General features: G+C 39.3%; 2 protein-coding genes across 2 annotated transcripts; both read right to left on the bottom strand.

The window, feature by feature from the left end:
• Positions 1-360: 360 nt before the first annotated feature.
• Positions 361-1,105, bottom strand: LOC102528468 (keratin-associated protein 3-3-like). The gene has a single exon (XM_015247957.3). It carries the CDS (start codon positions 1,024-1,026, stop codon positions 727-729), a length of 300 nt encoding a protein of 99 aa, XP_015103443.1. The 5' UTR covers positions 1,027-1,105; the 3' UTR covers positions 361-726.
• Positions 1,106-11,236: 10,131 nt separating this feature from the next.
• KRTAP3-1 (keratin associated protein 3-1) lies at positions 11,237-11,873 on the bottom strand. The gene has a single exon (XM_006214298.4). It carries the CDS (start codon positions 11,787-11,789, stop codon positions 11,493-11,495), a length of 297 nt encoding a protein of 98 aa, XP_006214360.1. The 5' UTR covers positions 11,790-11,873; the 3' UTR covers positions 11,237-11,492.
• Between the last annotated feature and the right edge of the window lie 5,662 nt (positions 11,874-17,535).

The raw sequence follows: 17,535 nt of genomic DNA, 5'->3' as shown, positions 1-17,535 counted from the left end.
ATCCTGGTTTTCTCAGTGAAAAAAACTTTGTGAATTTGAGAATGTTGTATAACTCTTAAAGCTTCATTTTCCTCCTTTATTATGCTGTTTTAAAGGCTGCATGAGTTAATACATGTGATTTACCTGGCAAAGTGCAGGTAAATGAATGTTGACTCACCCCCAACTTGTATGTGTCTGAGGAAGTGGAGAGAAGGTGAACATAAAAGATAACCAATTTAAAGTTAGCAAGCTCTGTTAGTAGGTCAGTTCCCATCATTCCTCTAAGAGATTATTTTTTAAAAATAAAATGTCTGCCTTATCTTTACCTTTTTTATGTGAAAGAAATACACCAAAGCCTCTAACATAAACCACGAATACATCTTGCCACAGACATAAAGTTTATTGGAAAACCCATCAACGCATTTTTTCCTTCTATGAAAATACCCAGTACAAGAAATGGGATCCAAGCAGCAGCACAACTAAGAATACATAGTTTGAGGTCTGAAAGATTTCAATAGTATTTTAATAATAGGTGACATTCATCTGTCCAAATTAACCAAATGGTTACTCAGCCAAATAACCGTAAAAAAATTTCTTGATACTCTTTCCATTAACATGAAAGGTAGGTTTTCCATGTCTGGGCCTTTTGGCCTGCCTCAATATCTGATGAACTACAGAGGCAAGTGAATGCTAAGTAGCTGGCTTCAGAGTTCTTCATTGTCAGGCACTGAGCGAAGCAGTCATCGGTCAGCAGCATCTTGGGACGCAGGGCTCAGAGCAGGGCTGAGTGTAGGTTGTGAGGTTGAGGGTCTCCAGGCATGGGGTGGGCTGGGAGGAGTTGAGCAGGAAGCAGGTGGGCACACAGGGCTGAGGAATGTGGCAGGGTGGGGGGCAGTTGTCACAGCAGGTTGGCTCCAGTAACCAAACCGTGTGTGGGCAGGTACTGGGCAGGCAGACTCCACACCGGCAGGACTTATCAAAGGAGCAGATGGTGGTGGCGGGGCCGGTGCGAACACTGCAGCCGTCGCAAGAAACACAGCAAGCCATGGCCCCGGGAATCTGGTTTGCTTTCAGTTTCTTGTGGAGAAAGATGAGGTTTCTAAGATGCAAATGTCTCCTCTCACTTTGGGGCTCTTATATACTCTCCTCATTGGGTGTTGGTCCAACCAGAAGGCTTCCTCTCATTTTTGTTTATGCTACCCTTTTCCACTAAGATTCTCTAATCAGTTTGGTATTTACTTGTCCATTAAGAGTTCCTGCCCTCATGAAAGTAATCATGTTTTTGACTCATTGACTTGTCATTTTTGTCATAAGATGATCACATTTTATTTCACTGGGTCCTGGAATGCAAAATCTTACATGAATTATGTATGATCAGTCCAAGTAACAATTCATGTATAGTTTCAGGGGCTAAATTCTTCTACTTGTTTTTTCCCTTTGGTTTTAAATAATATGCATAGCATGATGTGATTTTTAATTACTAATTTCAGAACATGCAACTCAAATAATTAATTGGATCATTTTCTATTGAATAAAGTCACCAAAGACATGGCTACTTATAAATGAATGTTGCATATGACTGCATGCATCTCAGATATATTTGCCTTATCTATTGATATAATTCAGATTTTATTGAACAAGTGAGATGATAGCCAGAATGGAATAAGATGAAACCCTTTTCATTATTTTTAATAACTCTATGGTGAGTTTTGAAAGGTTGTATTACCCTATGGAGTTTTTGTTTTTGTTTCTTAAACAGTCTGTATTCTCAAAGTTGTGCCAACGTTGTAGTGAGTTAAAGTATAAATTCACCAGAAGGAAAGATCCACTCAGTTGCTATTTTTTGTTAAATGTACCATTTAAAGAAAATCACCTCCGTCTTCAATCATTTTCACAAGAATGATACACTTTAAAATAAGATGAAACAGGAAAGGAGAAATCAGAAGACTGACAAAATAACAGAGGTTTCTGGAGGGAGGGATCTGGTTCAATGGGATTTCGCACTATGACATTCATGGAAGTCATTTTTTCCACTGACTTACTCCCCACTTTGCATGTTTATTTGTTTTCATATCTTAGATCTTCAATTAGGTTGTAAATTCCTTTGACAAATGCCTTATTTGACATTCTTCACCTCAGCTGGCCTTAATTTGCCTTACTGTAGATTGGCAGATGAGGACATTGAACCAAATCATCTCCAATGTGTAATATACTATGATTCCAACATTCCCACATACTTTCCCATGATCAGCAGAAAATTATTGAGGTAGTAGAATCTAAGTTACATAATTTGTTGGATGACAGATGGTTGAATTTGCAAAGTGCAGATTCTTTAGTGGATTGTCTCTGAGAGATCACTAGTGGAAGACCAGGCTGGCCTACTTAGAAGAAGACTGGCTAACACAAATCAGTGGACAATATTAAATGTCACTGCAACAGAAATCTCATACATTTTGAGAAGAAAACCTTGTTCGTAAAGTTGGTATGATTTGGGCTTAAATATTGATATTTATCATAATGCACATCAAGTCAAAATGAAGGTTGGATCTCCTAGCTGCTTTATACCTCTGTGGCTGTGACCATGTTGTTTCTTTTCTCCTTCCCCAGTGCTCTCCTTCTCAAATGCTACCCATCCATCAAGCATCAGCTGGAATATCCTTCATAAAGAAACTATAGGTGGTTCTTCTAGCCGGTTTCATTCTCTTCTCTGCTCTCGCAAAGTGCGCTGCCTGTCTTTTCATCTAGACCTCATTTCGTTCTGCTGTGTCTTGTATTTTCTCACTTATAGTTGTCTTCCTCACTCCAGTGCAAACTCCTGAAAGTGGGACTTGTATCTTTGTCTCTGTCAAGCACCTAGGGCAATGCCTGGAACACAATAGGTATTTTATAAATGTCTATTTAATTGTATGAAATTACAGATGAGAATGAAAAATAGGTATGCATTTATTTTTAGAATAGTCTTATATTAGTATAAACCTTTACACAATCAGAATGACTTATTTCATTTGTGAAGCACTTTACAGTTGTTGAAACAATTTGACATTCAAAACTTCACCTAAATGAGACTAAAAAACTGTGGTTGGGCTCAGTGCTCAAGGTCCCTTCTGTGAGCACGTCGATCTCTAACTGCCAGTTTCTTAGCCTCTTTAAGGACGTATGTGAGTTACTTATAGAGGCAGGGAAAAATTAAAATTAAAAGTAGGTGCTGATCTTGGAATTTAAAATGCTTCTAAGCTTAGCATTTACTGTATCTTATTATCCAAGCAATTTTTCTTCACGTATTGACATAATCCCATGAAGCCTCTTTTTGACCAGATTTATGTTGATGGCATCAGAAAGTGTGATTCCGCCCAACATATTTATAAGTTCATGATGCATGTCTGTGTCAAGAGTCATTGGGTAATTATGGCATTAAACATTGAGACACCACGTGGTTTGGGGAGCAGTGGTGTTTATTTAAAGTAAGGAGGTCCTTGATAGCATTTTTTTCCACTTCTCATTCGAAATCATTGTTCAAATTATAGAACACTTCTGCAAAACTAAAGGCACAGGGTCAGAACATGTTTTGTCCAGAGCTTCTAATTAAAGGCTATTTGCGGACTAGCTCTTAATGACTGTTGCAGTCCCTTAGGGCTGTGTGGGCAAGCTTGTTGAAACATCTTTGGCTAGCAGTGAGGTGCTTCACACTCACGGGGCTGGATGCAGGTTGTGACAGAGATCCCACTCAGGTTCGGAGCAGGGTGACAGCTATTGAGCAGCCAACATGATGGCACGTAGGAGTCAGGCTCACAGCGGGGTGGGGGGCAACTATCGCAGCAGGTGGGCTCAAGGAGGCTGATCTCATGTGGGCAGGTGCTGGGCAGGCAGACTCTGCCTTGACAGCATACATCAGAGGAGCACAGGGTGGTGGCGGGGCTGGTGGGGACACTGCGGCATCCTTGGAGACGAGACTCCCAGCAAGACATGGAGACAGTGGATCAGGTAGATTTCTGTCACAAGGGAAGATTTTCTTCTACGAAGTTGTCCTGTGTGAGTCTTTTATAGCCACCATCTCAGAGAACATGGCTTCTGTCCATCAGAATGTTTCCTTGTTGTTGTTTGTATAACCCCATAGAAGTAACTCACTAACTTTTTATTTATCAGCCATGGGATGAGCTCTCCTTCAGTTTTGTTTGATCGTGTTGCTACATTCAAACTTACTCCCTGTTTCAGTTTCAAAATGGTGTCAATGTAGATTCTCCACTTACTCAACCACAGATACATCAGTATCTGCTGTGACTTTCCGCTTTTTAAAACTAATCAGAATGTATTCTTATAAGGGATCACTACTGAATGTGAAGAGTCAAGAGTGATTTCCCCGAGAAGTAAGAAATGATCCCTCTCAAAGTGTATGCCCTGGATATATTTGGGAAGTCAAAACCTGTGGGACTTTTTTTTCTACCAGATTGACTTTGCTACCGTTTCATGGATTTGAGAAAAGAAATGAATGTCAAAGACATGTAACATGATCTTGGGAGGTTCAGAGCCTGCTAGATGATTTTCTATACTGATCCACTACATTATCCATATATGCAATTATGTATAAACATAAATAAGCTCTCAGTTTTACAAAGGATATTGGTTTTTTTAACCACAAGTCAGAATGTGTTAAAACATAGGTTCATGAGACTCTTTGTGGCCTGAGAAATGAACTTGGATCTCTGTAAAACAACACAAAAAGTTCTTCCTTCTCAGAAAAGCCAAACTGCCGACCTGCCTATTACACTTTTCAAAATGCCAAAGCTGATTAGTCACCTTCTATCAAACATACAGGTACTTTAAAAAAAAATTCCTCCCACTTTACTTCAGTTACAGTGTTAACATCATAGCTAAAGTGAGTGTGTAACTAGAGTAAAAGAGACTGATCAGCAAATCCTTTCATTAAAAGTCAAGTAGTTACTTAATCTCTAATATATTCTGAAGAGTGTGGTAGGGATACAAGACATGGTCCTGTCCTTAAGGAGTACATGGTCCAATGGAAAAGGCCAGAAATCCCTTTGCGTATGATTCAAGCAACATCTAATTAAGTACATGACAGGGAAATGGAAGGAGTTTCAGAGATAGGTTTGAATCCTGATTTTAACGTACATGTTGTGAGACCTAGATCAAATTATTAAACTTTTGGAGCTTCAGTTTTATCAACTCCAAATTTGAGAAAAATAATCATCACCTCCTATAGTCTTATTGCAAGAGTTAAATAAAGATTAACTGAGAATTGCTTATGCAAACCATTCAGCATTTCATGTGGCACAGCAGAGTTATCTAATAAATGGCAGTTTCACCTCTAGGGACTGGGAGAATTCCCACAAGAGGAAATACAATGAAAGAGGTCTGAAATGACCAGAAGTCTTCATGGAAAATTTGGATTAAGTTGTTTTGGGGAGGAATGCTTAGAAAAGAGGTAAGTGCATTTTGGGCAAGGAAAACCGTGATTTCTACTATGACACTGTTCTGCCCCTACTCTCAGCATGGCCCAGCAGGACTGGCCATGCCCTCCTTTGTGTCTCTGTAGCATCCCATATCCACTCATGTAACTTTGTTGCATTTTTTTTATACACAGTTTGGCTCTCTTTACTAAAATATAATCTCCTTCGAAGCAGGAACTATGTCTCAATTTTCTTGGTTTCTCTGTTACCTCGTATAGAGTCTGGATCATGGGGTGGAGTCTGGAGGCTGGGACACATGGCATAAATATTTAAAGAATGACAGCCAGTATTTATAGAATGCTTCTGTATCAAGTTTTGCCAGGAGAACAAGCAAATAAGAACACCCTCACACAAGGTATTTCAACAGAGAGAGTTTTAAGATGGGGAATTGATTAAATACATATGGGAAGACTGAAAAAGCAAAAAGGAAAACTGAGGTAACAAACACAAGAAGCAGCTACCAGCTCGAGGGCTGGGAAGGAAGAGAAGAGGTTGGGGTTAACAGGACCTGGGAGCTTGGAGGAGTGGTCCTGCAGACCGGGGCTCAGACCACACATACTGCCCAGCTGGTGCTCTTACCAAAGAAGCTCAAAAGAGAGGCCCCATGGGGCCATGGCTTGGACCTTTGTGAGAGGCAGGTGGGGAGGCACTTCCTCACTGACACTAGTGTTTCTGAGGAAGTGCAATGATGTTTTTGAAGAGTGAAAAGAAGCTGGAGAGAAGAACCTACTGCCACTGCCAGATGAAGGATTATGGCTGGAGCAACAAGAGCCCTTTTCCCCCTTCTCAGGCCGTTGGTCTTTCCAGCGCCCTCTATTGGTGGAATCTGGTAGAAAATCAACCAAAGGGGGAACAGCTCTCATCCCCGCATCACAGAGTAGTAAAAAGTGGACTTAGAGATGGACAGTCAGGCCACACTCTTCCAAGGGTTGAACATGTTTTAATTAGTTTAATCTTTACTGTAGCTTTAGGAGGTACATTCTTTTTTTTTAATTAGCTTTTTATTTTTGAATAATTTTAGATTATTCAACTAAAATTTTGCAAAAATAGTCCAGTAGTTTTGTATTTCTCTCTCTCAAGTTCCCTTGATGATAATATCATGCACTACTATTGTGCATTTGTCAAAACTAAGACACCAACACTGGTACATCACTATTAATTAAATGTCAGACATTATTCAGATAAAACTATTCAGATAGTTTTTCCACTAATGTCCTTTGTTCCAGGATCCAGTCTGACACACCACATTACACTTAGTCATCACATCTCCTTAGTCTCCTTTGGTCTGTGATAGTTTCTTGGTTTTTCCTGGTTTTTCATCATCTGGACAGTTTTGTGGTGTACTGGTCAAATATTTTACAGAGTACATACTATTTTTAATCTTATTTAACAGTTGAGGAACATGAGGCATAGGGAAGTTAAATGGCATGGCCCAGAACACATAACTAGTAAGTGATAGAGGTACCATTTAAAGCAAGACAGTCTGATTTCAGAGACCACTCTCCCGACCATTGCATAGGGGGCATTGCTCTGACTAGGATACAGGCTGCATGTTGCCCCAAGATTAGTAGCAAGTAAGAATCTGGTGAAAATGATTGTACCAGGTTAATCAGGGTCTTAAAAGCGACACTGAAGAATTTAGACTTGATTCCATAAAAATTAAAATCTCGAGTCATCCAAGAATTTGGAGCAACTCAACCTGACCAATATTTATAGAGGGATAGAAGTCTGTCCTGACAGAGGTGTAGTTTGGATGGAGGAAGGGGCATGGAATACTTGACTCAAAGTCAACTAGGAGACTTGCTGTGACCAGGAGTGTGGTGATCAGAGCCTAAATTAGGCTAGAGTCAGTGAAGATGGAAAGAAAGTCCTGGAGGCAAAAAACAATTTGAAATACAAATGAAATAACTTTGTTTTTCTATTCTACTCTCAAGAACACACAATTATTATCTTTCAGGGTAGTTTGTTTTTACCTTGAACTAGGTCATTGAAACTCATCAGAAAATTGAAAATGTGTCTGAGTTGCCAAACATTCTGCATTTCAGTGCAAGGTTAATGAGTATTTTTCCTGTGCTGATGTTTCTAATTAGTATTAAAAGTTTGACTTTAAAAAAAACACATGATTTGTTTTTACCTTTGAAATGTAAACAGTTTTTCCTAGACTCACTGTGTATACTCATTTTATCTTAAACTATAATCAAGTCACCACAGAGAAAGCTGTTACTATATACAGCCAAATAGACAGTTTAGAGGGAGAGTAGAGCATGTGTTGTCAAGTAGCTTACACTTTCTCCTGGACAAACAGAGCCATGTGTACTCACATTTCTCTTGGGCACGTTGCTGTGTGCAGAGCAGGCAGATGCTTTGGTGCAGTGAAAAGAGGAGGAACTCTGAATTCAGACAGCTCCTCTGTCACTTACTATTTGTTTACCTTTTGCAAGTAACTTTCTTAGTCTCAGTTTTCTCACCTGTAAAGTGGGGAGAATGATGGTAGCTACCTCTTAGAGTTTTGGTAGAAATAAATGTGATAATGCATATCCAGCGCATATTAGAGTGCCCAGTAGATATTCACCAAAGGTTAGCTATTATGACTGCAAGCAGTAAAGTAATAAGATGAGGTAGGGTTGGCTAGTGGCATGGAGTATTTGTCACTTAAAGTGCTTCTGGATAATCTAGAAATACAGAATGTTAAAACTGATATTAACTTTAGAGAGGATCTGGTTGATTAGCCCATTTTACTGATGTAAGACCTGAGAATCAAAGACCTTGAGTGACTTGCTTAGAGTCACAAAGGCAGCCCAAGGCAGAACTAGGACTGGAACACATATCACTTGATTTCTATCAGGGGCTTTTTAACTAGCCAAGGATCCCTTAAAGGCCCACAGTGGTAATAAAAGGATACTTAGAGTTATTTTCAGTATTAAAAGTAAAACCAAAACATTTATCCCTTATCAGCATGTATAAAAACATCAAACTTTGTTTTTGACTAAAAAAATAGTTAACTTTGCATGGTAACAGTGGTTATCTTGCATTAATCCTAAAATTCAGACTATACTTCAAAGCTCTGATAATCAAAACAGTATGGCACTAGCACAAAAACAGATACATTGATCAATGGGAAAGAATGGAGAGCCCAGAAATAAATCCACACACTTATGGTCAATTAATCTACAACAAAAGAAACAAGAATGTACAGTGAAGAAAAGACAGTCTTTTCCATAAGTGGTGATGGGAAAACTGGACAGCTGCATGTAAAAGAATGACATTAGAAGATTCTCTAACACTGTATATAAAAATAAACTCAAAACGAATTAAAGACCTAAATGTAAGACTGGAAACCATAAAATTCTTAGAAGAAAATATAGGCAAAACACTCTTTGACATAAATCATAGCAACTTTTTTTGGGGGGGGTCTGTCTCCTAAAACAAAGGAAATAAAGGCAAAAATAAACAAATGGGACTGAATTAAACTTTGCACAGCAAAGGGAATCGTCAACAAAACAAAAAAACAACTTACTGAGTGAGAAAACATTTGCAAATGATATGACCAATAAGGGGTTAATACCTAAAATATATAAGTAGCTCATACAACTAAACATAAAGAAAAACTCAAACAAACCAATAAAAAACGGGCAGAATACTTGGATAGACATGTTTCCAAAGAAGATATATAGAGGACCAAAACATGAAAGATGCTTAACATTGTTAATTAGAAATGCAAAGCAAAACCATTCTGAGAGATCACTTCACAACTGCTAGAATGGCTGTTATCAAAAAGACCACAAACAACATCTGTTGGCGAGGATGCAGAGAAAAGGGAACACTTGTACACTGTTGGTGGGAATGTAAATTGGTGCAGCCACTATGGAAAACAGTGTGGAGGTTCCTCAAAAAACTAAAAATAAAGTGACCATATAATCTGGTAACTCCACTCTTGGGTATACATTCAAAGAAAGTGAAAACATTAATTTGAAAAAAATATGCTTTCCAATGTTCATAGTGATATTATTTACAATAGCCAAGATATAGAAGCAACCTAAGCGTCCATTGACAGATGAATGGATAAAGAAGATGTGGTGTGCTATGGAATGGGAGAAAACTTTTGCAAATGAAACCAACAAAGGCTTGATCTCCAGAATATATAAGCAGCTTATACAACTTAATAAGAAAAACAAAGAACCCAATCCAAAAATGGGCAGAAGACCTAAACAAGCAATTCTCCAAGGAAATAATTCAAATGATCAATATGCACATGAAAAAATGCTCAATATCACTAATTATCAGAGAAATGCAAATCAAAGCTATGATTAGGTATCATCTCACATCGGTCAGAATGGCCATCATTCAAAAGTCCACAAATGACAAATGCTGGAGATGCTGTGGAGAAAAAGGGAACCTTCCTACACTGCTGGTGGGAATGGAGGTTGGTGCAGCCACTGTGGAAAACAGTATGGAGATTCCTCAAAAGACTAGGAATAGACTTACTATATGACCCAGGAATCCTGCTCCTGGGCATATATCCAGAAGAAACCCTACTTCAAAAAGACACCTGCACCCCAATGTTCATAGCAGCACTATTTACAATAGCCAAGACATGGAAACAGCTGAAATGTCCATCAACAGATGACTGGATAAAGAAGAAGTGGTATTTTTATACAATGAATATATTCAGCCATAAAAACCGACAACATAATGCCATTTGCAGCAACATGGATGTCCCTGGAGAATGTCATTCTAAGTGAAGTAAGCCAGAAAGAGAAAGAAAAATACCATATGAGATCGCTCATATGCGGAACCTAAAAAAAAAAAAGCATAAATACAAAACAGAAACAGACTCATAGACATAGAATACAAACTTGTGGTTGCCAGAGGGGCCGGGGGTGGGAAGGGAATGAGATTTTAAAATGTAGAATAAATAAACAAGATTGTACTGTGTAGCACAGGGAAATATATACAAGATCTTGTGGTAGCTCACAGCAAAAGATAATGTGACAATGAATGTATGTATGTTCATGTATAACTGAAAAATTGTGCTCTACACTGGAATTTGACACAACATTGTAAAATGACTATAACTGAATAAAAAATATTTTTAAAAAAAGAAGCTGTGGTGTGTATGTATGTATGTATATATATATGGTGAAATACTATTTAGTCATAAAAAGAATGAGAGTTTGCCATTTGCAACAACATGGATGGACTTGGAGGGCATTATGCTAAGTGAAATAATTCAGACAAGAGAATGACAAATACTGTATGATCACTTCCATGTGGAATATAAAAAGTAAAACAAAATGGTGAATATAATGAAAAAGAAACAGACGCATAGATAAAGAGAACAAACTAGTGGTTACCAGTGAAAGGGAAGGGGGGAAGGACAAGGTAAGGCAGGGAATTGAGGTACAAACTACTACATATAAAAGAAATAGACTACAAGGATATATTGCACAGCACAGGGCGTATAGCCAGTATTTTATAATGACTATAGATGGAGTGTAACCTTTACAGATTGTGAATTGCTATGTTGGACACCTGAAACTTATATAATCTTGTAAATCAACTTTACCTCAATAAAAAAGGGGGAGAAAAGATCCTACAAAATGACCTGCTCAATTTTTCACTTTTGAACCTATCCCAAAGAGCCAGGATCTAATTTTTCAATGATTCCACCATGAGACCAGTCATTCTACTGGAGTAAATCTTGGGCCGTATTATGACCTGTTGCTCAGGTTTAGGTAGGCATTCCACTTTCCCTAAAAAGAAACAATGGAATAAATAATCACAAAGCCATATTTGCTAAGCCAGAATGAAGTTTATTAATGACTCATCAAAATGGTTCTTTCTCAGAAAGCAGTGGAATACCCTAAAAGACAGAAAGAAGGAGGAAGAATTAAGAAATTGGACAAATACATGAAAACATCGCTCTGGCAGTTGGGATTGATTCAGCCTGATGTAGGTAGTCGTCGACGTGTAGTTGCGTGTGGAAGGCCAGAGGATGCATAAGACGTTGAGCAGCCCGTCACTGAACCAGGGCAAAGATGTGGCTGCTTAACAGCAGGGCTCGCAGGGACTTTCACAGCCAGGCTGAACGTAGGTCATCAGGTTGATCCCGCTCAGTCCGGGAGTCGGTTGGGAAGAGTTGAGCAGCCAGCAAGTTGGCACGTAGGTGTCAGGCTCACAGCAGGGTGGGGGACAGCAGTCGCAGCAGGTAGGCTGAAGGAGACTGATCTCGTGCGGGCAGGTGCTGGGCAGGCAGACTCCGCACTGACAGATTTTGTCATAGGAGCAGATGGTGGTGGCAGGGCCACTGCGGACGCTGCAGGAGCAGGGTACATAGCAAGCCATGGTGTCAGGAGCTGGGTTTTTGTTGGTTTGAGAAGAGCAGTCTCTTGGTCTCAATGCTTCTTTCTTCTCCCCTGGCTCTTATATACCCACCTCCCAGGGCGTCAGCCTATTACTAAGATTTTTTTCCCCCATGTTTCAGTTTATAGCTGTCTCCATTAAAAAAACATCTAATTACCCAAGTGTTTATTACTTAAGACACACTCCTTACCTCATAAAAGGGGCTTAGGTGGCTTTGTTGTCAAATTAGGACTCTTAACATTGGCTGTTTGTCACTGCATGGACATTTCATTTCAGTCTTCAAAGGCACCAAGTCATTATCGTCTAATCATGACACATCATTAATAGCGGCCTGGTATGCTAGGTATCTGCAAATCGTCCCCACATTTTCTGTCTGCTCTTCAGATGAAGACAGAACTAGGCTTTTTGATTGCTGTTCCACCAGCAACCGAAGATTCTGTGTGATGATTTAGGCCTTCTGGCTGAAAAAGGGATACAATTTCAAGATTTATTTCTCATGGCTCCAAGAGACTGAATTAAGATGAACAGTATGTGGAATCAAAAAAAAAAAAAAAAAAAGGAAGAAGAAGAAGAAAAAGAAAGAAAGAAAGAAAAGGAAAAGACAAATGAACATAAATACAAAACAGAAACAGACTCACAGACATAGAATACAAACTTGAGGTTGCCGGGGGGAGGGGAGTGGGAAGGGATAGACTGGGAGTTCGAAATTTGTAGATAATGACAGGTATATATGAAATAGACAAACAAAATTATGCTGTATATCACAGGGAAATGTATACAAGATCTTGTGGTAGCTCACGGTGAAAAAGTATGTGACAATCAATATACGTATGTTCATGTATAATTGAAAAATTGTGCTCTATACTGGAAATTGACACAACATTGTAAACTGACTATAACTCAATAAAAATAAAGTGAAATAAAAAAGAAACTGCAATTCAACAAAATAAAAAAAAAAGATGAGCAGATGGAATCTACAGGGAAAGAGATCCTGGTTCTGTGTTAAGAAGCACTTTCTCTACAGAGCTGTAACAGATCATTTGTTCTCCATTTCCTTCATTTGTGCTTTGAATGGTAACTTGTCAGGGGCACGGAGATGGGAGTTCAGACCTACATGGGTGACAGTGATGGATGCCCTTGACAACACCATCCAATCATGTTATAAATTAAGATACATATGACCCCCAAACTAGTTGTATTGGGCCATTTCGAGGCTAAACGGTAAAGGAGTTCCTAAAATGAGTTTCATGAACACCTGTTCCAAAGAACATTAGAGGGTTCTCTGGTAAATAAGTTTGGAAAATACTGAATTCTTCGTTGGTGGACCTTTCAGGACCTTTAATATGCTAAAGTGCTTTGTGACTTCTCAGTAAAGACATACAGCATGTATTTCTCTTCAACTTACTTGGAAGCATTCTTGTCTGTCAGTTTTCATAGGCTAGTGTTCTATGACGCACACTTGGTAAGCACTTGGTGACATTTAAACCACTAAAACCTTAATAATAAAATCATTTAAATAAGTAAAGGCATAAGACTTATGTTTTAGCATTACTTTAGGAAAAATTTTAAAGTGGTAAACATTTAGAAATATATTACTTTGAAAATCTTTTTTTTAAATGTATATTTTCTTGGCCCATCTTCAGATAAAATGCCTCTGGCTGTAAAACTGAGTAGAAAATTGTACAACAGAGGAGTACAATACAGGATTGTACAATCGTACGATAGAGGAGTCAGAAGCCAAAAGAGATGCAAGTCAGCAAGGCGATGGATCCAAAAGGTACTTAACATGAAAACTGCTTTCATTTTAGCCATGTTCTTACTAGAATGATTTTGGATCCCTCTGCTGGGATTAAAAGCTTATTATCCACATCGCTTCAATAGATATCTCTTAGTTCAAACGCTCATTGGTTGAGCACCTGCTGTAAGTCAGGTATTATGCAGAAAAGGAGCAAATAGGATCTGTCTTTGAGGAGGTCATAGAGAAGAAGAGACACAGAGAAGTAAACTGGCAAAAATGCCAGACAACACAAGAATGCACATTTAGGTGTTCCAGGTCAGAACTGGGAGCTTAGAGGTAGGTGTCACTGACTTTTCCTGTAAGATCTGGGGAGCAGTTGGGAACAAGGGGCCATTTGTGTGGATTTTGAAGTTCGCACAGGAGCTTAGCAGATAGAAGGGGATAGGAAGGAAATTTCAGCGAGTAAAGCAGAGAAACAACGTGCCATGGCATGTTCCTGGGATGGCAGAAAGTGTCCGTTGGTTAAAACTCAGAGTCTGGATCTCCTGTGGGGAGGCATGGGAAGAGAAGTAGGAGATCTGAAGCTGCAAGGGCGGGCTTGCACCACGACAGGAAGAATTTGCACTGTGCTTAAGTTCCTAAACTTAGGATTTTTAACTTCATCTGATTGGCAGTGGACGTTAATTAAAGGGTTTTGCACATACACATGACCTGACTGGGTTTGTGTTTTAGAAAGATGACTAGTTTTTGAGTGGAGGCTCATCAACATTGTCATCATCACTTACTGCGTCCTAAGCCTTGTGCTGAGCACTTTAGATGTAGGATACAATTCTCACCACAAGCTCTGACATGTGCGGTGTTACTATCCTTGCCATTTACAGATGAGGAACCTGAGGCGCAGAGAGGCTAAGTACCTAGTAAGTGAGGGAGTGATGGAGCTGGCCTTGGAAGCCAAGCAGTCTGTCTCCAGAGTCTGTGCTCTTAAGCACCGTGCCATATTCCCTCTCACTGTGGGTGTGGTGTTCTGACTAAAGTGAAGATGCCCCTCTGGGTTAGTTGCATGTAAGATGGGTGGGAGGGTGGGACCAGGTTATTGAAGATCTTGAGACCATAAAATTTCAGTGTTTATTTTCTTAACCAAAATACAATGCTGTGGAAAGGAGATAATTTGAAGGCAGGGGCCACGGTTGGGAAGCTACTTGGGTGTTCTGCAGGAGTGATGAGGAGGGCGTGATTTCTGTCTTAGAGGGCATCGTAGTTGAGTGGGAAGAAAGAAAAGTGACGTGTCTGGAATTTCTCATCACATCACTCAGTTTTCTGAGGATCGCTATCTGGATGGCACACCAGTTTCCACAATAAAACGAATATTCTTGTTCTTAAAATAACTGGAACATCTTAATCTTATCCTCCACTAATAGTTGGCATTTATTGAATGTATACCACTTGCCAAGCATAGTGCTAAGAATTTTATGCACATCTTCTTCCTTATTTCTTACACCCTTATAAGATCAGGGTGATTACTATACCTATTTCTCAGATGATAAAACTGGGAGTAAGGATATTAAGTAATAATTTAAAGTCATAGAGCTAGTGAATGATGGCTTATCTAGCAGTAATGCCTCACATTTATTAATTAAAATCAGTATTTTGTGGAATTAAATTTTATATAATTATAAATTATGTTCATTCTTTTTTTCCGTTTCTTAATTTGTTCAGCAAAATGCCTACCACCATATTAGTTGCTAAGCATGTAGAAATAAACAGGTCAGATAAAGCTCTCATTGTCATGGTGTTCATTCTAGGGGGAAGACACACAATAAAAAAGTAAACAAATGAATAAATAAGAACTTCAGACTGTGACACGTGCCAGAAGGGAATACAACTGAGTAATATTCCAGAGCATGATTGGGAAGTGGGGCAGGGAGTGTTCCTGGTTTGGCTGGGGTGGTCAGGGACAGCCTTTGCCAGGTGGCTGAAGTAGAGAGAAAGAACAGTGAGGTAGGAGATGAAGTCAAGGAGGTAGGCAGTCCCAGGCCAGGTAGGACTTTGTCAGTTGTTCTGCAGAGTTTAGATTTTATTTTTAGGGCATTGAGGATCTACTGGATGATTTACAGCAGGAAATGATCAGGCGTGAATTATGCTCTGTGGAAAATGAACGGCGGCAGGGCCAACATGGAAACAGACAGAGTAAGTAAGTGGTCCAGGTGAGAGGATGAATAGTGATACCAGTGGTTGGTGAATCGGTAGGAGGCAGTACAGTTGGGAAGGCAGGTGCTGCTCAGGGATCAGGTTTAGGTCTCAGATTTTCTCCCAGGTGAGAGAGGGCCTGAGCCAAAAAGCTGGGAAAGGGGTCTCTGATGAGTTCAGTGTAGGACCTGTAGAGAATGAGCAGCCTAAAGCCCATGAGAGGGGGCAGGGCTGAAGATTTGGGAGAATCAAACACAGATGAAAGATGTGCTTACTACCAACTTCCTGGACTGAGATAAAAGTTGGCTTTTATACGTGTTAGTCAGTTTATTGTGAGCCTGTATGAGCCTTACTGGCATTCACCTCCCAACAGCTTGGTGGATTTCTGGGTTGCTGTTGGGGAAACCCTTGCGTGACAGCACCTCCCACAGAAGCAGGGATGTCAGTGTTGGGAGGTTTCACGCTTTGTGGCAACCCAGTTTTTGTTAAGCCTGAAGGAGTGCTTCACCCCTTCACAAAAGCAGGATATAGGAACCTTTCCAATTTGTCATCCTAATAAAAATGCCTGTAAGTAAAAACATTTGGTCTTTATTTCATGAACTGCAAGATCTTTTAAATTTCTGGGAACTCCTTTATGATCTGGACTGGAAGAAAGAATGGCTGGTATCAGGACTGACAGTGACATCAGTCCTTTCACTGCAGAATGTCCACTTTGCTCTTTGATAAGCATGGAGATAAAGGATCCTGGGTTTGGGTTAAATGGTGGACTTTGGGAGCCTTTTCTAGTTGCATAAGAAGATTTTTTTCCCTAGTGTGTGGTTATAGTCAAGACTGGTATAGTCAAGACTTGGCTAGATTATGATCCTCCACTGATAATTACTCTAAAATTGGATTTCCTTCAAATGGAAATAATATTGCTTTGCCACTTGAGGACAGCTGATATTGGCTACATTTGTGTAGGTGTATGTGGCCTAAAGGGGGTGGCTCTTCTGTCTCTGTCTCACGTGGACAGGTTATGTTCGCATTGCAACATGCTGGCGTTTCTCATAGCACTCAGTCACCCAGCACATGCAAGTCTGCTGCCTGAAGTGTTGCCTACTTCTCTTCAGAGTCTTCGGCTTTCAGTTTAATTCTCATGTATTATTGTAAGATATAAACTATGCAGCAAGTTACAGAATATACCCAGTTACATAAGGTCTAAATATATGTTTTAACTAACATTAACCTGATTAGGAAAAAGGATGTTCAGTGAAATTTGAATGCCTAATACATATCAGGCACTGGGAAAAATGACATTTTTAGCTGTTTACTGTGGAAAATCTAATATTGCAATATTTAAACTAATACATATTCTATAGTGTGTGTGGGCAAGGAGGTGATTGGGTTCATTTGTTTATTTATTTTTAAGAGAGGTCCTGGGGGTTGAACCCAGGACCTTGTGCATGATAAGTAAGCACTCTACCACTGAGCTACACCTTCCCCCCATAGTAATTTTTTAGTTTATCTTTGGAATTATTTGCCAATAATAATTGTATCTTATAATTTTATTTTGCTTCAGAGATGTTTCCGTCCATTGGTTAGACAAATCTGATTACTAGATTGAATTAAGTAACCACTGGTTTTCCAAAGAGCTCCTGTAGTACTTGATTTTTTTTAATTAAGAGGGTTAAATGTTTACGTATTTAAATATTAGCAGACATTATGACTTGAAAACATATTTTGAGTTGTTAGCTTAGTTTGCTAAGTATACAGCTGGTTATGTAATATCATCAAATCCTTATATAGCATTTACTATGTAACAGA

This window comes from Vicugna pacos, chromosome 16, assembly GCF_048564905.1.
Source record: "Vicugna pacos chromosome 16, VicPac4, whole genome shotgun sequence".
Lineage (NCBI taxonomy): Eukaryota > Metazoa > Chordata > Mammalia > Artiodactyla > Camelidae > Vicugna > Vicugna pacos.
The sequence above is the reverse complement of the archived record's forward strand: the minus strand, read 5'-3'. Positions and strand labels throughout refer to the sequence as shown.

Excerpts from the sequence above, each read along its gene's own strand:
- LOC102528468 (XM_015247957.3), bottom strand. The coding sequence starts at position 1,026 with ATGGCTTGCTGTGTTTCTTGCGACGGCTGCAGTGTTCGCACCGGCCCC.
- KRTAP3-1 (XM_006214298.4), bottom strand. The coding sequence starts at position 11,789 with ATGGCTTGCTATGTACCCTGCTCCTGCAGCGTCCGCAGTGGCCCTGCC.